General features: G+C 46.4%; 2 protein-coding genes across 2 annotated transcripts; both read left to right on the top strand.

The window, feature by feature from the left end:
• The first annotated feature begins 1,614 nt into the window (after positions 1-1,614).
• Positions 1,615-9,517, top strand: LOC134410471 (phosphatidylethanolamine-binding protein 1-like). The gene is made up of 4 exons (XM_063143749.1): positions 1,615-1,795; positions 6,882-6,991; positions 8,002-8,102; positions 8,783-9,517. The coding sequence occupies exons 1-4, from the start codon at positions 1,661-1,663 to the stop codon at positions 8,998-9,000; spliced, it is 564 nt and encodes a 187-aa protein (XP_062999819.1). The 5' UTR covers positions 1,615-1,660; the 3' UTR covers positions 9,001-9,517.
• Positions 9,518-16,022: 6,505 nt separating this feature from the next.
• On the top strand, positions 16,023-25,089 carry CHCHD10 (coiled-coil-helix-coiled-coil-helix domain containing 10). Its single transcript, XM_063144254.1, has 4 exons — positions 16,023-16,210; positions 20,681-20,906; positions 22,852-23,002; positions 24,801-25,089. Exons 1-4 carry the CDS (start codon positions 16,164-16,166, stop codon positions 24,818-24,820), a joined length of 444 nt encoding a protein of 147 aa, XP_063000324.1. The 5' UTR covers positions 16,023-16,163; the 3' UTR covers positions 24,821-25,089.
• Positions 25,090-25,205: the final 116 nt, after the last annotated feature.

Genomic DNA, 25,205 nt, shown 5'->3' with positions numbered 1-25,205 from the left:
GAATTGTTGTTTTAAACGGATGCTGCTGTTTTTATACTGTTGTTTTTATGTCTCTGATGGTTTTTAAATTTTGTATACTTTTTAAATGTTTACTGTTTTTAGCTTTTGTGAACCGCCCAGAAAGCTTCGGCTGTGGGGCGGTATATAAATGTAATAAAGGAAATAAAAATAAATCAATTATGCCTATGCTGTCCCCGGTGCTGAAGCAGGTCCAGCTGCTCCATCGCTCACCACTTGCTGGATGGTCATTTAGGGGCTCAGCGGTACAGCTCCTGCTTTATATGCAGAAGGTTGCAGGTTCAATTCCTGGCACCTCTAAGCCGGACTAGAGAAACTGGAGAGCAGCTGCCAGTCAGTGTTGGCAATACTGGTCTAAATGGACCAATGGTCTGACTCAGTATAAGGCAGTTTCCTATGTTCCACCATGGGTGACAGTTGCTGAAATTCCCCTTTCTGTGCAACTGTTTGAGGGCTGGTCAGGGCCGGTGCTACCATAGAGGCCACTCAGGCGGCTGCCTAGAGTTCCAAGCTAAGAGGGGCGCCGGGCACAGCGCAGCACTCATGCGCGTTGGCTGTGAGCCAGCCCGGCCCAAGGATTCAGCTGGGCCTGGGCGGGCGAGATGGCGCCCTGCGCCTGCCCAGACAAAACGAAGCCAGGGATGCTGGGGTGGGGGTGGGGCAGCTCCATGTTCGGACTTCCAGAACGCGCCCGGAATAGAGAGAGAGAGAGAGAGAGAGAGAGAGAGAGAGAGAGAGAGAGAGAGAATGTATGGGTGAATGGGGTGCATGGGGTCTTTGAGTGAATGCATGTGTTCATGCGTGTGTTTGTTTGGAGTGAGTGATGCTGAGTGTGTGCGCGCATGCGTGTGTGAGTTATTATTATTTATTTATTATTATTTATTTATATTGCACCATCAATGTACATGGTGCTGTACAGAGTAAAACAATAAATAGCAAGACCCTGCCGCAAAGGGTTACATTCTAATAAAATCATAATAAAACAATAAGGAGGGGAAGAGAATGCACCAAACAGGCAGTATAAAAGTCAGAACAAAATCAAGTTGGGGGGCGGGAATGATTTGGAGCTGATATTCCTATTAAATAATGCATTTTAGACACGTAGACGTTCCTTTCCAATTTGTTTGCTATAATTAGCATGACATATTTCTTGCACTTTAAAATAAATCTAGCAGTTTCAAGTTTTGTGCTTCTTATTTTTTCCAGGAAACATACGTTCTTAAAAATCTAAGTTGGCATTTTTGGGTGGTGGTGGTGAAAGTAGCTCACCTTGCTTAGGGCGCAAAATAGTCTGGCACCGGCCCTGGGGCTGGTGTGGGCACTCTGCACGTGGTCAGAGGCACTCTCGCCCATGGCGCTGCTGAAAATGGGTTCTGCAGGGGAACCCTGAATTGAACGCCTTGCCAGAGGCTTCGATCCGTCTCCTCCCAAAAAAAAACCCCAACTGCCCTCCCCCCCCACGCAGTCCCGCCCCTGCCACACGAAAAGGACCAATGGGAGCGAGGAGGGGGGATTCCGCCAGGCGGGATTGGAGGAGTCGGCTGTTGCTCAGCGGCTACGAATTTTCCCTGCTCGGGTCTCTGGGCGCGCGCTAGTCGGTCGCCAGCTGCGGAGGCCGCGGGTGGGCTCTCCTTTTGCAAAGATGCCGGTGGATCTAGGCGCCTGGGGGGGCTCGTTGAGCCTCGTGGAGGTGGAGGAGCAGCCGGCCAACCCCCTGCGGGTCTGCTACGGGTCGGTGGAGATCGACGAGCTGGGCAAAGTGCTCACCCCAACCCAGGTAAATCGGAATGCGCCCCCCCCCCCCCGTTCCTCCTTCCCCGTGCAAAACGCGAGCCTGACCTGTTTTTGCAAAATGCAAGACCCTCCTCTCCGGACGCTTTTCTGCAAGGGGGTGCAATGATGCCTTGCAGCGCCCCCCCCCCGGCATGCAGTAGAGGCGGCTGCTTCTGCACCCCCCCAAAAAAATTATGCAATAGGAGAACCCCTAAAATGAGTGCAGTGGAAACAATGGATCTCCAGGGCCGTCATTTTCCCACTCCAAGGCTTTGGGGAGGGAGATGGGATCTTTGCCCACCCCCCCGGCAAATCTATCAATCTTGCATTCGCCACTGCAGGCGTGCGAGGCCTGCTTGATGCCAGGCCTGTGTCTCTTAGCCCCTGGGGACGAACCCTAAATAAGCAGTGCCGTGTCGTGGGCCATGTGCAGAGTGCTGTTCCCTCCCCCAGCGACGAATTTAAAGCATTGAAAAGTGAAAGGAAGGGGGTTTGCATGAGTTAGACCGGGGGGGGCATTGCGCACCGATCATTTTGTGTGTGTGTGTGTGTGTGTGTGTGTGTTTAGAAATGGAGTCGCTTTATTTTGCACCCATCTGACTTCTACAAAAGAAAAAGAGAGAGTTGGGGTTGACCTTGATCTTCTGCAGCCTAAGGGGTACTAGAGATGATTATTATTATAATTACTATTATTATGAGCGCGTTTGCAAAAGTCAAAAATCCCCGTTGCAAATATGGCATCTCCTGAAATAGAGCTGGGCGACGCAGGCCCAGATCTGTCCCGCCCCACAACTTCGATGCCAGGCCGGCCCCATCGCCTTGGGTGGAAACCAAGCCTGCAGCCGCCCACCGCAAGAGAAGCAAGCCCCCCTTTTGCACTCTGTGCGTATGGGCCAAATTCCCACGGTCTCCTTATCACACGCGTCGTCGTGGAGTTCTGCGTGCCAGGTTTGCTTGCTCCTGGGTAAGCACACGGGCTCCCGATTCGGATCGGGACCACGGCGCTCCGGAGAGGGGGGTTAACCCCCCCCCCCGCAGCACGCACACACACCCCTGTTTCCTCCCAGAAATTAAAATAAAATCTCAAAAGAGAGAAAGAAGTCAGGTTTTGCTTTTGTGTTCGTCGCCTTCATTCCTTGCAAAGAAAAGTTGGATATAAGCTGTGGGAAGCACTTTATAACAGTTTTGACAACTGTTGGGACCCAAGACACACTCCATATACAGTTGTCAAAACTGTTATAAAGCGCCTTAAAGCAGTAGTGTAGATCCAGCCCCAGAGGGGAATTGATGCAGGAGGAGTTGCTGGTAAAAAGTAGTAATCACCATTGGAGTCAAAGGAGGCTTTTCGTATTCATTTCATTATTATATTTCTATGCTGCCCATAGCCAAAGCTCTCTGGGGCAGTTTACAAAGATTAAAACCTTAAAAAACCAACATTATAAGTATTATTATTTATTTATTTATTTATATTGCACCATCAGGGTACATGGTGCTGTACAGAGTAAAATAATAAAATAGCAAGACCCTGCCGCATAGGCTTACATTCTAATAAAATCATAATAAAACAATCAGAAGGGGAAGAGAATGCACCAAACAGGCACAGGGTAGAGTAAAACTAACAGTATAAAAGTCAGATCAAAAGTAGAAAAACCATTTGCATACAAACATGTAAACAGACAGCACATACACCGACACACACACATCTAAATGATTTTAAACAATCAACAATAAGAAAAATCCAGGACCTGTTAAAAACCTCGTTTTTTGCTGCCATGCATTTAGTTTGGTGTGTGTACAAAGACAATGACCAAGATGGCTTGAATTGGTCCTTTCGTAATAGCTTGGAGTCCAGGATCTAGGCCAGTGGTTCCCAAACTTTTTCAGGTCACTGCCCCCTTGGTTCCACAAACTCATGCCCAGTGCCCCCTACCCTACCCTATAAAAATCATTATTCAGAATAGCGGTTTTCAACGACCCACTAAGGAAGATAATAACAATAAAATTCAAATCAGTAACAATTAATTGAATATTTATTCAAAATCCAATTACATTTTTTTTAGTTTATTCAATTAAACAATTGATGAACTTGATCCAATGATATCTTTTCAAAGTCTGATAGTCATTTAGCAAGAATATTAGAGATCACATTTAGTAATGTGATGGATGGGCTTGATGAAGTGATACCAGTTTCCCAATGTCTGGTTTAAAGTCACTTAACATGAGTCTTAAATCACCACGTTTCGTAATCTGGAGTCGATTTCTTTGCTTGGAGAGCAGTAGGCAGACCACACTAAAACCACATTCCACCAAATATGATGTTGGAAATGCAACCAGGAGCTTCTGAACCACTCTCCATAGTGCAGGATAGCGATCAGAAATTTCCTACTGTAACCAAAACTCCTGGTATGATTTCTTAAACTTTGGCTTCAGCTCATTGTCATTTTGTAGCTGAATTGCCCCCTTTAAATGGGAAGCACCTGCCGCAGGCTTGCCGAGGGAGGGAGGGAAAAGAGAGCGAACGCCTCTGTTTTGCAGCCGGCATGGCGGGGCACACCAAGCAGGGTGTGTCTCTTCATTAGCGTTTTGGTGCTTTTGAAACATTTCAGTTCACCATTAAAAGGACTCTTCTTAAACGGTATTAATACATGTGTGGATTCTTCCCCTATATGGCTTGGGACCAAACTACCTTCTCCCATAAAAATGTCCCAGATGGCTGCCCCCTGACTATAAACTAGCAAAAGCTGGCGTCCCTCCAAGAGTCAGTAATGACTCAGTGCTTGCTCGAGAGGTTCCTTTCCTTTCCTTTCCCCATATATACAAATGACACCTGCTGAAATTCCCTTTTCAATACAACTGTTAAAGATACAGGAGCCCTGTCCTCCTTTCCATATGGTCACCCTATATAAACATCTTTTTTAAAAAATAATGATGAGCATCAGCACTGGTGAGCTCAGCAGTGGTGCTGACTCAGGCAGGGCCTGCTTGCTGTTGGCCCCATCACTTGCCACTGTCCAGGCTGTTATTTGGGGGATCCAGCTGTAGTGACACTGCTGGATATGCATTTGCCTCCATCGATTCGGCCTTGCTCTCGGCTCTCCCTTTTGGTGAATTCCCAATGCTCATATATTACCTTCCTTTGTGAGTAATTAAGGCAGCAAACAAACCACAAATCTCCCTTCTCTCTTATGACGTTGAAGGTCTTCTCCTATGCATCCATCACTGTGGCAAACCTTGAAGCATATTGCTAATCTTCTGAGAAATGTCCTTGCACCAGATAGTCCATTGCAAAGATAATGCTGTGACATTGACAAAGAGCGTTTTTCATCAGTTACTCATGTCTGGTCACTAATGCCCTTTTGGAAATTGCCAGCCTGCCGCAGGCCTGTGTTTAGAGACAGGACAGGAAAATGTACGTAACTTATATCACGTTACGCTGATGAAAGATGTGTGGAATCAGGAGTCTGTAAAGCAACAGCAATCCCAGCAGGCTGCATAAGAGGGGGAATGAGTAGTGGGACCATTCCGTCAGCCTTGCTGAAAGACCATTTATTTTCCCCCTCTTCCCCCCCCCCCCCCTTTTCCTTTTCTGTTTTGGCTTTTGGACTGTAAGGACATGGTCCAGAACTGTCTTGTTCTGATTGTAAGCTGCTCCGAGTGTCTTTTGGACTGAAGGACGAGATAAAATGATTTCAATAAAGTTCAGCCAGCACAGTCTTGTGAATAAATAACTAGCCTGCAAACATTTTTTACTAGCCTGCTACAAGACCTGAGTCTCTGTGCTAACCATGGGGGAGGGGAAGGCAGCCAGCATGGAAACATGGACTACTAGCCTCTTCGAAAGCTAGTGTTTAAAAACCGTGGAGGATGGAGTGATCCATTCCTTCTCTGTTGGCCTACTGGATGTCTATGATTGCATTGGCTGCCTATACGTTTCCGAGCCCTATTCAAGGTGCTGGTTTTGACCTTACACGGCTTGGGACAACAATACCTGACGGAGCGCCTCTCCTGACATGAACCTACCCATACACTGTGCTCTACATCTAAAGTCCTTCAAGTGCCCACTCCAAGGGAAGATCGGAGGATGGCAACAAGGGAGAGGGCCTTTTCAGTGGTGACCCCCAATTATGGAATGATCTCCCCGATGAGGCTCACCTGGTGCCAATATTATCTTTTCGGTGCCAGATCAAGAATTTTCTCTTCTCCCAGGCATTTAACAACATGAATTGAGTTTGTTTGTTTTTAACGGACCCCAGAATAGCTGTTTTTATAAGGATACTGTTGTTTTTATGCTTTTTATGTTCTTAAACTTTGTATATTTGTTTTTAATGTTTACTGTTTTAACTCTTGCAAACCGCCCAGAGAGCTTCAGCTATGGGACAGTATATAAATGCAATAAATAAATATATGATCGTCATGAAGAAAAGACTTTCCTTCCTCGGCAGCTGGCACAGAAACTAAGCAGGCTGGTGGAGGGAAGGACAAAGCAATGTGTAGAATCACCTGCATGGAATTCTTGCTCGCCTGTGGTGACCACGAAAAGTATTCAATACAAGGCTGGGTTTTCATCAAAAGAAGACAACCTCTGGCATAGAAAGCAGATCTGTGATGTTTCCATTCTTCACCACAATGGTCACCCTGCCCTAATTATGGCTAGTTAAGGCTTACATTGCTTTAAGAGCCAATTTGAATTTTGAAACCAGGGTGGTAGGTTCTTGACATGTTCCTGCTCTACCAACATTTGCAGCGGTGCAGCTGAGTGTGAGCACATTGCCAACGGACTGGATTTGTCAAAACCCTGGACCGAAACAGTACCATTGCTATTCTGTGGAAATAAATAAGTAATTCAGCAATCCTATGCATGGTCTGCTCAGAGCTTTTCTTTGCATGTCTACGAATTGATGGGGAAAGAGTTATCTTTTAAATTTATGCACCTCAGGCAGCTACTGAAAGTGCAGGAGCCATGCTGGGTGAAAACGTTGGGGTTCTAGTTGGTAAAGTCACATTTTTCTCGTGTCGAAGGGCGGTTGTGGGTGAGGTGTCACTCCTTCTTTCTGGATTATGATGGATGTCTTGCAATGTTGTTTTGGCAGGTTAAGAATCGCCCAACAATTATTGAGTGGGACGACTGTGACCCTGAGAAACTCTATACCTTGGTTCTCACTGATCCTGATGCACCTAGCAGGAAAAACCCAAAGTTCAGGTGAGAGGGGCAGGGACAATTTGAGCCATCTGCAGGGATCCATGCTTGTTTTAAATCCAGAAGGCAAATCAGGTATTGCAGGACAGAGATGCAGCAATGACCCTGGGACAACGGCATGAGCTGATCTCTCCTTTTTGTCCTCGTAAGTTTCTTCTGCCTTCCGACTGTATTCTGATCTTTAACTATCATATTTGATTTTATAATGTTTACATTTTAGAGCTGGCACACTGAGTAACTTGCCACTGTTTTCTGTTGGCCCAGTTGCGTCAGGATTTGCTCTTTGCACTAATTTAAATCACGGCGTATTTATGCTGCGGTGCCTTGGAGAAAAAGACTTGTGTGCTTACAGTGGCATAAATCAGCCTTCTCCAACATGGTTCTCATTGCGTTATTTTTATTTTATTTTAATTACTTAATTACATTTCAATACCGCCCAATAGCCGAAGCTCTCTGGGCAGTGCACAACAGTTAAAACCACAAAATGCAGCACAAAATAAGTATGAAATGTAAAAGTTTAAAACTGCACTATAAAATTAAAAAACCCACAATAAAACCTATCCGCAATGTAGAGATTTGCAATACAGTCACGGATTTAAAACAATAGTACTAAAGACTAAAATGCCTGGAGAAATAAAGGTCTTTGCTTGGTGCTGGAAAGAGCACAATGTAGATAGATGCCAGGCAAGCATCTCTAGGAATCTCATTCCTCAACTGGGGTGCCACAGCAGAAAAGGCCCTCTTCTTGGTAACTGTCTTTCGCAGGCTTTTTTGTGGGTTCACTCCCTAAAGAGTTCCCTCCCTCCCCTAAAGGTGTTTTTACTTCTGCAAGGCTTGGGGGTCTCTCCAAGCCTGTTAATGCCCCCTCCCCCCCCCCGGAGACCTGGGTTCCGGGGTTGCCATTGGTTAACGCTGACCCTGGCAGGACTTTGCATAAAACGGCATCTTCTAGTTCTTGGTGTTGCCATAAGATTTAATTCAGGGAAACTGAGTCAGATCCTCTTCTTTATTAGGGAGTGGCACCATTTCCTGGTGACCAACATGAAAGGCAACGATATCAGCAGTGGAAATGTCCTGTCGGACTACGTTGGATCAGGGCCTCCTAAAGGAACAGGTAAGCAATTTAGTAAGAACATAAGAAGAGCCCTGTTGGATCAGACCAAGGGTCCATCTAGTTCAGCGCTCTGTTTACACAGTGGCCAAACAGCTGTCGACCAGGGACCAACAAAACAGGACACGGTGCAACAGCACCCTCCCACCCATGTTCCCCAGCAACTGGTGCACACAAGCTTACTGCCTCGGGTACTGGAGGTAGCACGTAAGCTAGGGTGACCTAGCTTATGTGCACAAGACAGGTCTCTGCCCCGAGGAGCTTACAGTCTTAAAAATTCAACACAGGGGAGGCTGCAGAGTAGGGTGACCATATGAAAAGGAGGACAGGGCTCCTGTATGTTTAATAGTTGCATTGAAAAGGGAATTTGAGCAGGTGGTATTTGTATGCATGCAGCACCGGGTGAAATCCCCTCTTTATCACAGCAGTTAAAGCTGCCTTCTTTTGTATCTGGTCACTCTAGCTAATACTCCTGCAGCTTTAACTGCTGTGATGAAAAGGGAATGTCACCAGGGGCTGCATGCATACAAATGACACCTTTTGAAATTCCCTTTTCTATTCCAGTCTTAAAGATACAGGAGCCCTGTCCTCCTTTCCATCTGGTCACCCTACTGCAGAGGAAAGTCCCCGATGGCTTTCCTCTGAGCCTGTGTCTGCTTCTCTCTCTCTCCCGCACGCTGCAGGGCTCCATCGCTACGTGTGGCTGGTCTACGAACAGCTGCAGCAACTGAACTGCAGCGAGCCCGTTCTCAGCAACCGTTCCGGGGACCAACGCGGCAGTTTCCACGTGGCGGCTTTCCGCAAGAAGTACAAGCTGGCGGGCCCCGTGGCCGGCACGTGCTACCAGGCAGAGTGGGATGACTACGTGCCAAAACTCTACGAGCAGTTGTCCGGGAAGTAAAGCCCTTCTCTTTGTCCTGGCTTCCCTCTCTTAGAACACCTCTTTTCCCTGTAGTGTTAAGTCGGTTGCTTGAACCCTGAGCTGCTCCTGATGGTCACACAGGGACAGATCCTGTTCACTTGCTAACCTGATTGTCTGTACCGGCTAATCAGCAGTGGGCTAGTCCAGAGATGTAGTCAATGAATTCGTTAAACATGGTGGGGAGTGCGGCCAAATTTCCCCTGCCTTTTCATGGCTCTGTTCACACACCGTTTGATTTGTCCCCCTTACCCCCTGCTGACTCACATTGTCAATATTTCATCTGGAATAGTATTACATTACGGCTCTCTCTCTCTCTCTCTCTCCCCCCCCCCAAATATTTCTCTAAGACTGGTTACAGCAGGGCTTTTGAGGTTCTTGGAAACTTTCCAACTTGATACACAAATGGTCATTTCTGCTTTAGCCCTCTGTTAATGAGGGGGTTCCTGCAGATGTCCTATTGATTTTTGGAACTTTCAATTAAAAGCTTGGAATTGAAGCCGGCGTTTTGCTGTTTATTGCTGCTTCTACCATCGGATCATAGAGGCGTCCCTGTAGTGTTGCACAGTCCTACACCCTGTACAGAGGAGCTAATTTAGAACTAGAGCGACCAATACATGGTTGTCCAGATTCTGCCTGAAAAGCAGTTGTCAAACTGCTCTTGAAGTCGAGAACTTTCCCCTAATGTTCAACCGAAATCTACGCACTGTGATTTAAGCCCATGACGAGACCTAGCCCGGTGAAGTCACCTGGAGAAGGGCCTTCCCAGAAGATCCCAGAGATATGGAGGGTGGGGCAGGGGAGAAGTGGAAAACCTGATCGTTTGAATAAAGAAAACATTCCTTGAAAAGGCGTTGCGCTTCTCTCCTCAAGCGGTCAAGTGTGAGTTAAAACTCTACTCCAGACAGAAAACACATTCTGATGTCAAGATGATTTTTGCTGTTTGGTTTGCAACTCCTTCTGGGCATGTGCTGTTTTATGGAATTTCGTAAGCAATCAAGCTTGGTTTCTCTTCCCAAGCAACTTTAGCCATTGACTGATGGATTTGTGGGTGGGGGATCGTGTCCGATCTCACAAAACACACAACAAAGCACCAAGATGATGCTGTTTATTCATAGAATCATAGAATAGCAGAGTTGGAAGGGGCCTACAAGGCCATTGAGTCCAACCCCCTGCTCAATGCAGGAATCCACCCTAAAGCATCCCTGACAGATGGTTGTCCAGCTGCCTCTTGAAGGCCTGTAGTGTGGGAGAGCCCACAACCTCCCTAGGGAACTGGTTTGATTGTCATACTGCTCTTAACAGTCAGGAAGTTTTTCCTGATGTCCAGCTGGAATCTGGCTTCCTGTAACTTGAGCCCGTTATTCCGTCTCCTGCACTCTGGGAGGAACAAGAAGAGATCCTGGCCCTCCTCTGTGTGATGAGAGACGTCTTCAAAGCCACCTAAAATAATATGTGACATATGGTATCAATGTAGTGAGAGTTGAGAAGTTCTTTCAATAAAAAGCAGGAGTTGACCAGGGTCTTGTTAATTTCCTTCAGCACAATCTGCCACATTTAGACCATCTGAGCACATCACACAAGCAGTGCTTAATCAAGCAATCTCGAATTTGTCTATTTCAAGTCCTATAGATTTCTAGCAAATGTGATCTTTGGAGTGTGTGGATAGTTACGTAGCTGAAATGGCTGCATTGCACTACCTGCTGCCACACTCCGTTGCATGCCCGACTTGTGTGAGTTAAGATACAAAAATAGAACAGGAATGGAGACGGAGGAGAGTGACACAGATAAAATATTCAAAGACTTTCTCTTCTAGAATATCCTTCACGCTTGAGCTGTTCAGAATGTGCAAGGATACTTGCCTTTTATGAGGCATTTGCTAATTGCATAATAGTCAACAGTAGCCTTGGTGGCCGCTGGAGAGAGAATAAATTGCTTTTGAAAAAGAAATTCAAAGGAGAAGAGATTTCAGAGAAATTCTCATGGGTTTGGTTCAGGGTTCTTGGGCTTAACCTTACTGACGAGGTGAGATGAATGTGTCCGAGTGTCCGCTGTCATTGTACAATCAGCTCTCTGCACGTGCATTGGAGACATGATGTATCCACAACAGAGGCCCTTTCTACACCTAAGGGCTATCCCAGGAAAATGGAGGGAACATCCCTGCCTGCTCCTGGGACCCCCTGTGTGGCATTTGGATGCACAGGATGCTTTAGGGTGGATTCCTGCATTGAGCTGGGGGTTGGACTAGATGGCCTTGTAGGACCCTTCCAACTCTGCTATTCTATGATTCTATGAATCCCGGGATGATCCTGGGATATAGAGCTGGTGGAGACATGCCCTGGGTCTTGAGGAAGGTGCTGAACCCAAAATGACAACTAAGAACCTGAGCTGAAATTTCTCAGAATACATTTTTTTCTAAGAAATGTCCTGAGATTTTTCTTCTCTTACCCCCTAGAAATGGCCACTTTGCACAACTTCCCCAATTTTTCTGCCCCATTTTTGGGTGGGTTTCATCTTCCCCCACAGTGCCCAGGAACAATGCTAGGTATGGGTTATTGTGGAGAATGCAAATTGGGAGTCATTTTGGGTAGCTCCTTTTAGAGTTTTGATTGGTTCTGGCAGAAACCCAGAGCGGATTCACCACCCCACTGACATCAGAGCCACCAGCCTTCACTTGCAGGATGCTGCTGTATCACCAGTGTAAGACTAAATTATCTAGTTGGCTTTAGGTGGAATTTTGGGGGCTGGAGGGCATCTCTGTTTCAGCCAGCAAAAAATCTTGGGCCGGCCCAGTGACAATGGAAAAGTTCAGCTCTGTGCAAGCTGCTTGGGAAGTTTGCTGAATCATAGCGATAACAAATGAGTGACCTTGGCATTTGGATAAATAATAAAGCCAAAGATACTGCAACTCAGCTGCCAGCAGCGCTGCAACAGGCATCATTAGGTGATGAAATAGTTGGGCTGTTTTGGAAGAAGGTGAGGAGACAGCATATGCTGAAGAAGCAAGGGCAAGACAATGAAAAAAGCAATGAAAGCTTCTATTAAAAAATAATAATGCCCCGTTATCAAATTTGCTATTTATTTATTTATATATTTGTTACATTTCTATACCGCCCAATAGCCGGAGCTCTCTGGGCGGTTCACAAAAATTAAAAACGTTCAAAGTAAAACCATAATATAAAATCCAATATAAAAGCTCAACCAGATAATAACAGCAGCAATGCAAACATCACGACCATAGCTGAACCTAAGGTTTATCCCTGGATCGTCCAGGGGTCAAACCTATTCATCTAGGTGACACACAGGGGATCCAGTGCTCAGGCAGGGGCGAACCCTGGATGATCCCAGGATAACCCTTAGGTCTAGCTGTTGTCCAAGTTAACATTTTTTATAGACTGTTAAAATGCTGGGAGAATAAAAAGGTCTTCACCTGGCGTCTAAAAGCATATCATGTAGGTGCCAAGCAAACCTCCTTAGGGAGCTCATTCCACAGCTGGGGTGCTACAGCAGAGAAGGCCCTCCTCCTGGTAGCCACCTGCCTCACTTCCTTTGGCAGGGGCTCGCAGAGAAGGACCCCTGAAGATGACCTTAGGGTCCGAGCAGGTTCATACAGGAGGAGGCGTTCCTTCAGATAGCCTGGCCCCAAGCCGTTTAGGGCTTTAAATGTTAATACCAGCACTTTGAATCGGGCCCAGACCTGGACTGGCAGCCAATGAAGCTGGAAAAGGACTGGCGTGATGTGGTCTCGGCCAGTCCCTGTTAGTAACCGTGCTGCCCTGTTTTGTACCAGTTGAAGTTTCCGGACCGTTTTCAAAGGCAGCCCCATGTATAATGCATTGCAGTAATCCAAACGAGAGGTTATCAGAGCATGGATCACTGTAGCTAGGCTCTCTCTGTCCAGATAAGGGCGCAGTTGGTATATCAACCTAAGCTGATAAAAGGTGCTCTTTGCCACTGAGTTCACCTGTGCCTCAAGTGACAGTTCTGGATCCAAGAGCATCCCCAAACTACGAACCCGATCCTTTAGGGAGAGTGCAACCCCATCCAGGACAGGACAAACATCACCTCCCCGGACAGATGAACCACCCGCTAACAGTACCTCCGTCTTGTCTGGATTGAGTCTCAGTTTATTAGCCCTCATCTATAAGTGGTGAAAAATAGCACGGTCCCCTCTTTGATATGTTTGTGGACACTTTTAGTATTTATTAATAATGCTTGCATGGTGCTTATTCAGGAACATCTCAAAGTGGCTTATATACAAACATAGGGCAAATTTGAACCCCGTTTAGGCCTTCAAATGATGAATTATTTCTAAATTTGCAGCCGTATATTTAAATTACCAAATACAAATTGTATGCAAATCTGTGCTCCTGTTTTTGTTGTGGTTAATGGATAAGGGCTTAGCCTGCCTTCCCCTGCCCCATCTATCCATCCTGTTAATACTGTGTATGAAAAGCGGACTACACTGCAGGGTTGTCGCAGCAAGCTATTGTGGTATAGTGGCTAAAGTGTTGGACTGGGAGGCGGGAGATCCGGGTTCTAGTCCCCACAGGGCCAGTCGCATACTCTTAGCCCAATCTACCTCACAGGGCTGTTGTGAAGATAAGAGAAGGAGGATGAGGAGGATGTACACCGCCTTGCGTTCCTTGAAGGAAAAATGGTGGGATATAAATGCAATAATAATTATCAACCTCCACCCCTCTGCAATATCGTGATGATAATACTGGACAGTTTGCTTTTCCACTTGTTTATTTTTCCACTTTTAACACGGGCAGCATTTGAAAGGCAATTCAACAACAACAACAAGTAATTGACATTTGACTTTTTGCCAACACACCTTTGAAAGTGCAAGAACTCTCATCTTTGTTTCTTTAAAATTAAGTTCATATATGTATGTATCGAGTAGGGAGGATGACCACACGACCTTGGCAAGCTGCTGCAAGAATAAACTGTCCCCCCCCCCCCGGCCCCATGTCTCCTACGTGCAACAGTTATTGCTATGACTGTTAAACAGGCTTCAAAAATAACCAGGAAATCCTGTCTGCAGACAAAAGCAAAGACCAGGCAATCTAGAACTCTATAATACCTAATGAGATTCTCAGGGCTTTCGGAAAGCTCTGGAAGGACAAAGTATAAGGAGACCACAGAGATATAAAAAGGGAAGAGAGATGTATCTCCTTGCACAGATGTAATAAGTAACTAGATCCATAGTGTCAAAAGAAGATCTAACGTTTTGACTCTAGACAAGTTCATTGCCACACTGTCACAGACTGTCAAGTGGCCATTGTGGAGCAAAGGAACTTCAAAGGGAGATTAGCGTGAGACACTGCCAAGTTAGAATTCATCAACAGATTTAATTGTATCCCCAGAGGCTTGAATCAGGATAATGGATTTGTATCATACTGCATGTCTTAATTGGCTTAGCTAAAGCCATGATGTTTGTGTCATCAGTAAGAGACACAGTGTGAATGACCACATTTGATTGCAATTTTCTGTATTTAATTATCTCCTGACTTCACTGTTTAAAATCTCACCCCCCAAACACCATACACTGTATATCAGTGGTTCCCAAAGGGGGTGGTGGGATTGCATAGGGGGGCGTTAAGAGGCAAGGGGGCGGCAGGGGAGCGCTAAGAGGCAAAGGGGCGGCAGGGGGGTGCTTGAGGTGGTATTTTCCGAGAAGCGCCTCTCCAGAAGGTCTTAGAACCCAGTGACATTTTTATGGGAGCAGGTAGTTTGGTCCCAAGCCATATAGGGGAAGAATCCACACATGTATTAATGCCGTTTAAGAAGAGTCCTTTAACGGTGAATTGAAATGTTTCAAAAGCACCAAAACGCTAATGAAGAGACATACCCTGCTTGGTGTGCCCCGCCATGCCGGCTGCAAAACAGAGGCGTTTGCTCTCTTTTCCCTCCCTCCCTCGGCAAGCCTGCGGTGGGTGCTTCCCATTTAAAGGGGCCACGCACAGGGGGCACTGGGCATGAGTTTGTGGAACCAAGCGGGTGGTTACCTGAAAAAGTTTGGGAACCACTGCTGTATATAAACCTGGGACCAGTGGAGGCTGGCGGCTCAGATTATGGCAGGGCTATGAATCCCTTCTGGGCTTCAGTCAGAACTAGCCAGAACTCTAAAAAAACAAAAACAAAACACAACTATCCGAAATGTTCAACCTGGTCATAAAAATGGGCTCAGCACCTTGGGCAGCTCCTTTAGAGTTCTGTCTGAAACCCAGAAGGGATTCACAGCCACTTTAACTGGAGCTACCATCTCCATGGCCTGGAATTCTCCAAAACAAGAACATAAGAAGCACCATGCTGGATCAGACCAAGGCTCCATCTAGAGTGCAGGACACGGAATAACGGGCTCAAGTTAAAGGAAGCCAGATTCCAGCTGGACATCAGGAAAAACTTCCTGACTGTTAGAGCGGTACGACAATGGAATCAGTAACCTAGGGAGGTTGTGGGCTCTCCCACCCTAGAGGCCTTCAAGAGGCAGCTGGACAAGCATCTGTCGGGGATGCTTTAGGGTGGAATCCTGCATTGAGCAGGGGGTTGGACTCGATGGCCTTGTAGGCCCCTTCCAAATCTGCTGTTCTATGATTCTAGTCCAGCACTCTGTTCACACATGGGCCAGCCAGCTGTCAACCATGAATGCACAATCAGGACACTGACAGATTAATACTCCATGCATCCTATGGAAATAGTTCACGAAAGCTTGTGCCAGAATGAATTTGTTAAATCTATTGATTTTGCTGGCCTGTGACCATAATAGATCACTTATTGATTGATTTTTAAGCCTTGAAGGTGCTGCAACACTTTCTGCTGTTTTTGCTGCAAAAGACTAACGTAGCTACCCAATGAAACATTCTTTCTTTACCATTTCATAGCTCTATGTGCACGGGGGGGAGTGGCGTGGGGAGAAGGGCCTCAAGCCCAGGAGAGGGCAACGACTTCATTGGCTGCATCTGCGCCTGCTCAGGAGCAACAGTCTAAACCTGATTGATGGCATAATCTCCTGGGCCACGTGGGGTCCATTCTTGAAAGCAGCTGCGTAACGCCAGAGTTCAAGGAGACTCGGAGCGTCTGTTCCAGAAGGAGGCAGCCCTAGAAGCGGAGCCAGGTGCAAGACGCAGACCGGGATCAAGATGCCCAGGGGGAGCAGAAGCGTGGGGGGACGGACGGCTGCGGCCAGGTATGGGCACAATATCTGAAGTCAGCAGCGGGCTTGCAAGGTCACCCCTAAAAGTGCTTAGTTTACAAAGGAGGAGGTGCAGGATCTCCAAGTTGACGGATCTGTCTCTTTCTGTTGAGAATTGCGCCCCATCAAATCCTATCCCAAATGGGAGGAAAGGAAAAAGAAAACCTCTCTGTTCATGCTCAGAGGTCTTTATTATGGTTTCACATTTAGTTGTGCATTGTTGTTGTTGATGTTGATATTGCATTTGTATCTTTTTTTCTTTTGCAAGGAAAATAATATTATAAACTTGAAGAAAGGCAGAGCGACATAAGCATTTAGAAAATAGTATAAACGAAATGGTTTAGGAATGGTGGTAGAACCACATTGACAAAGCAGTTGGAAGAGGAATCCTAGATGTGCTTTTTTTTAAAAAAAAATGTATTTGTTATTACTACATTTATATCTTGTTTCTTGCAAGGAACCCAAGGTCATCCTATTCTCCATTTTTATCTTTATGACAACCCTGTGAGGTAGGTTAGGCTGAGGGTCAGTGACTGACCAAGGTCACCCAGTGACCTTCATGGCCAAGTGGGGACTAGAACCCAGATCTCCTGAGTCCCAGTCCAACACTCTAACCACTATGCCACCTTGACTCTTTATAAGTTCTGCCTCCCCTGGTAACTACAGCAGCAATTGACCCCCATGCATGGTTTTATTGCTTTCCTTCCAGCTTCAGATGCTCCCCATGCCCTACCCTTATCTATCTTATCAACTTTTGGAAGTTCTTGAGCCTCCTCCAGAGGATTTTATTTTGAGAAGTTGGGATAAAAGTGATAATGATAAATAACTCGGTATTTATTTATTTATCTCCTGCAAGATCAAAATGATTTTGTTATTACAAAGTCATTTGAGACAAACCCTTGAAGATTATAAACAAACATTCTCAGTTCAGCTGCATTGCGTATCCTTCAAAGCCTCCCATGACAACTGAGTCTTGAACCAGCCTTCTTCAACCTGGGGCCTTGAAGAGGGATTGGATCACTGGCCCCATCATCCCCAGCAGCAAGGCCATTTTGCCTGGGGATGATGGGAGTTGTAGTCCACCCACCTGGAGTGCATTATGTTGGAAATGGCTGCCAGGTGCAGTGACTCTGAGTAGTGACAGCATGGGTTACCTAGGTTCTGGGTACTTCTTTCCCAACACCCCTGGTTGGGATCAAACCCCATTGGATTCAGCGGGGCTTACTTCTATGTGGACTTCTCCAGGGTGACTGTGTTTCTCCTTTTTAAACACCTTACACATCATGACGTATCTGTAATGTTGTGCGCATGTAACTTAGCACCGGCAGGCTGTATTGATGGAGTTCAGGGCCGGGGAGCAGGACCATTCCGCAAGCTCTGCTGAAAGAATAAATTATTTTCCTCTGCCCTCCACGACCCCTTTTCCTTGTATGTTGCATCTTCTGAAAGCCTGCAGACGATGATTGCTTTGTTTTACTGATTATGTATCAATCTCTCTGGGGGACTTTAAGGGCGAAAAAGTCCTACAACTCCCAGCATTAGGACCTTTGTCCAGTCTAAATATGCATAGGATTATGCCCTAAATAAATTAATCTCTCTCTCGCTTTCCCTGACATTACTACCACCATTGATGGATCGACAGATAAGTGGCTTGTAGGTACCAAGCCCTGGATACAAATACGCTGTGCAGGTTGTGTTCGTTCGCAAAGGCAGCTGGGTATCTCAAGGTGACCTGTTGGGGTCAATTGTCCTCTGACATCAATCTGTCAATGAGAATGTTTTAAAAGAGAGTGAACCCTGCCTCTGAGAGTTTGTCAGTCAATAATAGGTCCAGTTTGTAAGCTGGCACCTTGCTTGTTTCTGAGCTATCCCCGGCAGGCAGTGGTCCAGCTAAAAGTTGTGACGGAGGAGGATAGGGCAGGTCTTTCTCTACTCGAGACCTGGAGCAAACAGCTGAGGCAAAGGGGGTGGGTTACACCTGGTAGTAGTTGTTTTTTTTGCTGCTGTTCTTAAAAATTGATTGAATCTGGGACCTTCTGTGTCCAAAGCATGTTGACTTCGCCAAAGAAAAATTGGGAGAAAGAGGAACATCACAAGGACAGGAGGAGCCCATGGGGAAAATAGAGACGTAGGTTGCAATTCTATGCATGTTTAAACAGAAAAAAGTCCTACAATCCTATGCATGCTTAAGCAGAAAAAAGTCCTACAATCCTATGCATGTTTAAAGAGAAAAAAAAAATCCCCAGCCAGGTATTGTAGGACTTTCCCCCCTGTCTCAACCTGCATAGGATTGTAAGATTATTTCTTCATTTGAAATTTTTTGAATTATGTGTAAGATTGGGGTTATAAAAGTTTGTTGGCATAGCATAGAGAAAGACGCTTTGGGGGGCATAGAATGGATTTAAATGGGTGTACAAGCGATGGGGTAATGTTTTAATACTAAATGGGCAAGTAGGCAAACACACATAGAACACTGTCTCAGGGTTTGGATGCTTTAGTTTGGATAAGGCCTGATAGAAAATGATTTTGAAATATGATTTGCTGTTGTTCACAGACGTTACTCATGAGAACTTGCAACTTGGTATTGCTCAAAAGACGTTAGTCATAAGAACTTGTGACATGTACTAACTGTAACTAAGTGATGGGTCCAGGGTTAAGGACTGGGGAGGTTGTGGTTAGAAAGATCCTCATGTCCATAAGAGCTAGACAACCACAAGAACAGGGAATGCCACCCCTCCCTGGGAGCTTCTCAGGCAATGTATTAACATTTAAAGCCCTAAACGGCTTGGGGCCAGGCTATCTGAAGGAACGCCTCCTCCCATATGTACCTGCCGGGACCCTAAGGTCATCCTCAGGGGTCCTTCTCCACGAGCCCCTGCCAAAGGAAGTGAGGCAGCTGGCTACCAGGAGCAGGGCCTTCTCTGCTGTGGCACCCTGGCTGTGGAATGAGCTCCCTAAGGAGGTTCACTTGGCACCTACATTATATGCTTTTAGACGCCAGGTGACGACCTTTTTATTCTCCCAGCATTTTAACAGTCTATTAATAAATGTTAACTTGGTGTTTTAAATTTGTAATTTTGCATTGCTGCTGTTTTTATCTGGTTGAGCTTTTATATTGTATTTTATATTATGGTTTTATACTGTTGTTTTATACTTTGAATGTTTTTAATTTTTGTGAACTGCCCAGAGAGCTCCGGCTATTGGGCGGTATAGAAATGTAATAAATAAATAAATAAATAAAATGGCTCAGTTCAGACAACACAATAACCATCGGTGGTTTTAGTAGTCAACCATCAGCTGAGTATTTGTGTCATCTGTCGGGCAAAAACCACCCCACAGTTGAATTTTTCCTTTAAAAAACATTAAACCCACTGGAGAAACGCAACCGTTTCTCACAACCATTGGGTTTCGTGTTGTCCGAACTGAGCCAATAGACTATTTTGCAGGGTTGAGTGTATCTTGGCTGGCTACAGAGTTCCCGGGCAAGAGTGGCCAAAACCGTGCAGGCTGCTCTGCTACAGCTGGCACAACTCGCAGAGGCTGCTGGGATAGCACCGGGAGGACTGAGGGAGGGGCGGAAACTGTATCAGTCAAATGCTGGGTTGACTATTAGTCCACTCAGCGACAGCCTCATCCACCAACAGTTGTGTAGGAACATGTTTTATGGGGAGCACCTGCAAAAGAACCAAGTGTGCTTTGACTGCTGCTCCCACCATAGACTAAAGTGTTGTCCAAACACAGCCATTGACTTTATTATTATTACATATTTATTATATTTATTTGTATTCCTCCTTTTGCCCAATGCTGGGCCTCAAGGCGGAAGAGGTCCCTTAACGGAGGTGGCACTAGACGGGGCTCAAGGAGCTGCCACCCCACTCGTCCCCCTCATTGCTGGACTCTTAACCACAAATTAATATTTCCCTAAATTAAAATAAATTTCCCCTCCTGTGTTGTAGGCCTAAAGTAACCTTTTCTTTGCATTTATTTCAGGAATAGAATGTTGAGGATGGAAGCTTTAATGTGAAATATGCTATTACTGTATTTCTTTGATTCTAAGACGCACTTTTTCTCCATATAAACATCTCTAAAAACGGGGCGCGTCTTAGAATCGCGGGTGTGTTTATTATTTCTTAGAATCAAAGCTTTTTTGTTGTTGATGGTGCTGAAATTAGTGTGCACCTTACAATCGATGGCGTCTTAGAATCGAAGAAATACGGTACTTTTTTTTTTTTAAAAGCGATCTTAACATATGGGTCCCATCTCACCCACCTAGAAATATACTTTCCTTCCTTGTGACCCCCCTCCATTTTTTTAAAATTTCTGTCCCCGCCACTGTTCCTCATCCCTGTTTATAAGACCTGTTCAAAAGCCAGAAGTAACCGTGATATGCTTCCACTGGAACAGGTTTCCGTAAACCTTGGGCCACTTTTCTCATACGTTTATTTTCTCTCACTCTGTCTGCAGTCCAGCTCCCTCTCATGCCCACCCTCCAGCTCATCCTCCCCCTTCGGCCGTGGCTGCCCCAGCTCAGCCCCAGCAGCCTGGCTTGATGGCCCAGATGGCTACCACTGCGGCGGGAGTGGCCGTCGGCTCTGCGGTGGGCCACGTGGTCGGCGGCGCTCTCACCGGGGCGTTCAGCGGAGGAGGCGGCAGCTCCGAGCAAGCAAAACCAGCTAGCGCTCCCAGCCAGGTGAGGCTGAAATGGCCAAATTGGAAAGGGGTGTGTGTGTTGTTGTGTGTGTGTGTGTGTTGTTAGGGGAAGGAGGTTATATATACGCTACCCTGAGATCCTAGCGACATAGGGCGGGATACAAATGTTTTAAATAAACGAATAAATAAACAATCCTAGACTTGCGAGAAAATACAGTGCAAGTTAATTTATTAGGATTCATATTTATTACTCAAGTTTCATAACATAAGAGCCCTGCTGCATCAGACCAAGGGTCCATCTAGTCCAGTTTCTGTTCAAACCGCCATCGGCCAGGGATGAACAAACGGGGCATGGTGCAACAGCACCCTCCCTCCCATGTTCCCCAGCAACTGGTGCACACAGGCTTACTGCCTCGGATACTGGAGGTTGCACTTAGACATCAGGGCTAATAGCCATGGATAGCCTTTTCCTCGAGGAATTTATCTAACCCCGTTTTAAAGCTTGCCCAAATTGGTGTCTGTCACCCATGGGGTTTAGGTGCCCAGGGTAAAAGACGAGAGAGCCCTCCGCCATTCTATGTCCAAAGCAGTTTCGTTTTACTTCAACGCTGACGGTGTCCTTCACCCCATGTGCGAATCGGCAAAACTTGACCTCGCCAAAGGTCTTCGAATTCCATCTCGCTATTCGAGCCCGTATCAGATTGTGGGCTCCCCTGCCCCCCCTGACATGAGAATCCGTGCGCGTTTTTGTGGATATTTCCCCCGAACGTTCGCGTCAGTTGTGCCATCTTTGAAATGTGCGCTTTCTTCTCCCATTGATGTGTGCGCGCTTTTCAAAAGGATGCATTTTTGTGCGCGTTTTATCAAACGGAAGCGTGCGTTTGGTCCGCAAATCGCATTGCAAGCCTGGACATGTGCAGACCTCGGCCGTGGATTGTGTCCGAGTCCGTGTTGGAAGGTGCAAATAGGATCAATCCTGATTGAAATGTACTGAAACAAATTTCCCTCCCCTAATTGAGAAGAGCCCTCCTCCCCCAGAGAGAGCTCAGGACATGCTCTGTTCTGCAGGTGATTTCATCTTTCCGTAGGCAGCTGAGTTGTCCTGGAGAAACGCTCTGTTTTCAAGATTCCAGCCTTTCTGGTTAATCTAGTCTCATCCTCTGGATCCTACCACACGCTGGCCATGGCACAAACTCTGGATTTCCACATCATGCTTTCTATAGCCTACGCTGCTGAGACCTAAAGGCTGTCCATAGTTGGGACGGCAGATCCCTCTAAGGCTGAGCTCTTCTGCTCAGCTCTTTGGCTGAGCTCTTTTGCTCCTGGGCCCTAGATCCTCTCCAGGTGCCAGATGTGAACAGGAGTGGTAGCAGGAAATCAGATTGACAGAGCTGGCTGCTGATCAGAAATGTATGGCTCTGAGCCCCTATTTGGTCCGAAAGGTGCAAACTGGGAAAATCCTGATGGAAAATGAACAGTTGCAAATTCCTCATACATCCCTACACCTGAGGCAAAGGGTTAGCGGCTTTAGGACAGGCCATCTTCCCCACATCATTCTGTCTTCCATCAGAGGGGAATGGCTGAAAGGGTGAGCTGCTGCCACCATTGCCACCAGCAGGCGCCACCTGAGGCAGTTGCTTCACTCTGCCTAATAGTAGAGCCGGCCCTGAAAAGTTCAGTCTGTGGCATCTCCAGTAGAAATGATCGGGTAACAGGTGATAGAAATGAGAGGCATTTAGAGAGGCGCTGCCAGTCAAGATTAGACAATGCAGGGCTGTATGTTTTGGACTACAAGCCCCATCATCCTGGACCACTGGCTGTTTTAGTAAAAGTATCTAGACAGACCCAGTTGGGGAAGATACTTGGCTAGATGGGTGAATACTCAACCTGGTATAAAACAGCATTCTGTGTTTAGAAAATTGCCCAGGAGGACTTGGTTTGATTTGTATCTTCAGCTGACGCCTTCGTCTCTTTTCCGTCTCTAGGAGTCCAGGCAGCAGCCAGCCTATCAGCAATCCCAGTACGGCCCCTGCCATTATGAGATGAAGCAGTTCCTCGAGTGCGCTACGAACCAGAACGACTTGACCTTGTGCGAGGGCTTTAACGAGGCCCTGAGGCAGTGCAAGCATAGCAACGGTGAGTAGCGTGACGTGGAGGTGAGCGCAAGCACCTGCTAATCCAGGGATCCCCCGACCTTTTTTGGACCTGTAGGCACATTTGGGAATGGGAGAAACGGCTGTGGGCACCACCACAAAATGGCTGCCATGGGGGGCCTGGCTAGTCAAAAAGGAGCAGGGGAGAGATATAGTGAAGCTAGATGTTGATACTAGAGGCTGGGAGGGACTGGGAAACAGCAAGGCAAGTGTGGTGTAGTGGCCAGAGTGTTGGACTGAGAGCTGGGAGATCCGGGTTCTATTTATTTATTTATTACATTTTTATACATTTTTAGCTCTATATGGTTCGGGTCCAGGTTATCTGAAAGACCGGGTTCTCCCTTATGAGCCTGCCCGTGCTTTGAGATCTTCTGGAGGAGCCCTTCTTTCAGTCCCACCTTCTTCACAGGCACGCTTGGTGGGAACATGGGAGAGGGCCTTCTCGGTGCTCTGGAACTCTCTTCCCGGGGAAGCTAGGCTGGCTCCCTCCTTGATGGGCTTTCGGAAGCAGGCTAAAACTTGTTTGTTCCAGCAGGCCTTTGGAGAATAATCCAACCTTCCATCTATGTTAATGTCTTACAATTTTGTTGTGTATTTTTTAATTGTTTATGGTTTTGTTTCCCTCCCCCCCCCATGTATATTTTAAACTTTGTAAGGCCACCTTGAGGCCCAGCATTGGGCAAAAGGCGGGATACTACTACTACTACTACTACTACTACTACTAATATGCCGCCCAATAGCCAAAATTCTCTGGGCGGTTCACAAAAATTAAAACCATAATAAAACAACAGGTTAAAAGCACAAATACAAAATACAGTATAAAAAGCACAACCAGGATAAAAACCATGCAGCAAAATTGATATAAAATTAAAATACAGAGTTAAAACAGTATAATTTAAATTTAAGTTGAAATTACATGTTAAAATACTGAGAGAATAAAAAGGTCTTCAGCTGGCGACGAAAGGAGTACAGTGCAGGCGCCAGGCGGATCTCTCTGGGGAGCTCATTCCACCACCGGGATGCCACAGAGGAGAAAGCCCTGAGTGGGGTTCTAATCTCCATTCAGCCATGAAAATCACTCACTGGGTGACTTCGGGCCAGTCAGATACTCAGTCCAACCTACCTCACAGGGTTGTTGCGAGGAGGATTATGTATGCCGCTTTGAGTTCCTCAGGGGAAAAAGTGTGGGATATAAATACAATAACTAACTAAATAAGGCAAAAGGATAAAGAGCAAAGTTAGAAGTTGGGAGTGGAGAGAAACAGTGACGCTGTGAGGGAGGGAGAAACAGCAAGGCCAAAGGGGTAGAGAAAAAGCACGGTTAGAGGCGACGAGGCAGAGAAACCATGAACTAAAGAGCTGGAGGGGAATACTGAGTCCTGGGGCTTTGAGGGAAGGGGGAATAGCAAGGCAAAGGAGTTGGGGGAGAGAAAGAACCAGGCTAGAGTCTAGAAAGGAAGAGAATGGAGGCGCCCTAACATTTTCCAAGGTATTTCCTGAAATGTTTTTTTTAAAAAGGGGGCAGGGAAAGGAGAATTTAGAGGGCACACTTGGCGGTCCCTACAAGCACCACGTTGGAGATCCTTGTACTAACCAGACTCCCACCTGAGTGCCGAGAGGTGGCCGTAGCCCTCCAGTACACGGCCACTTTCATTCTACATCCCATTTCGAGCGGTGGGGATCTGATGCTTTAAAACAAGGGTGGGCAGAAGGCCGGTTGGGATCCCCCGGGAGATCTCTGGGTGATTTGCAGGAGAAACTCTTGTTCTTTCTCTTCGCAGGTGTCGCTTCTCTCTTGTGAAGAAGTTTGAGCGCTTATGCATCAAAATAAGAAGCACCTGGAAAGGAGCCATAAACCCAAAGGAATTGAGAGGGCTAGTGACCAGCGGATGAGCACAGCCAGGGATCCGGCTAGACCAGTGGGCCTCTTTAGCGCGATTCTCAGTTGTTGATTAGCAAGCCGGGAGGACTCTGGTTGAAATGCTTAATAGTGGAGCTTTTAGGATCCAGGCATCACTTGACTTCTTACAGGGCAATGTGAAATAAAAGGAGATGGCTTATTTTAATCTATGATGTTTGTACGTTTCCATGGATTAAACACACACACACACACACACACACACACACACACACACACACACACACACCAGTTTACTTTGATTCTTTTAAAGGAGAAGATATAATTA

The sequence above is a fragment of the Elgaria multicarinata genome, chromosome 18 (genome assembly GCF_023053635.1).
Source record: "Elgaria multicarinata webbii isolate HBS135686 ecotype San Diego chromosome 18, rElgMul1.1.pri, whole genome shotgun sequence".
NCBI lineage: Eukaryota > Metazoa > Chordata > Lepidosauria > Squamata > Anguidae > Elgaria > Elgaria multicarinata.
Note: the sequence above shows the minus strand (reverse complement) of the source record. Positions and strands in the feature narration are given on the sequence as shown.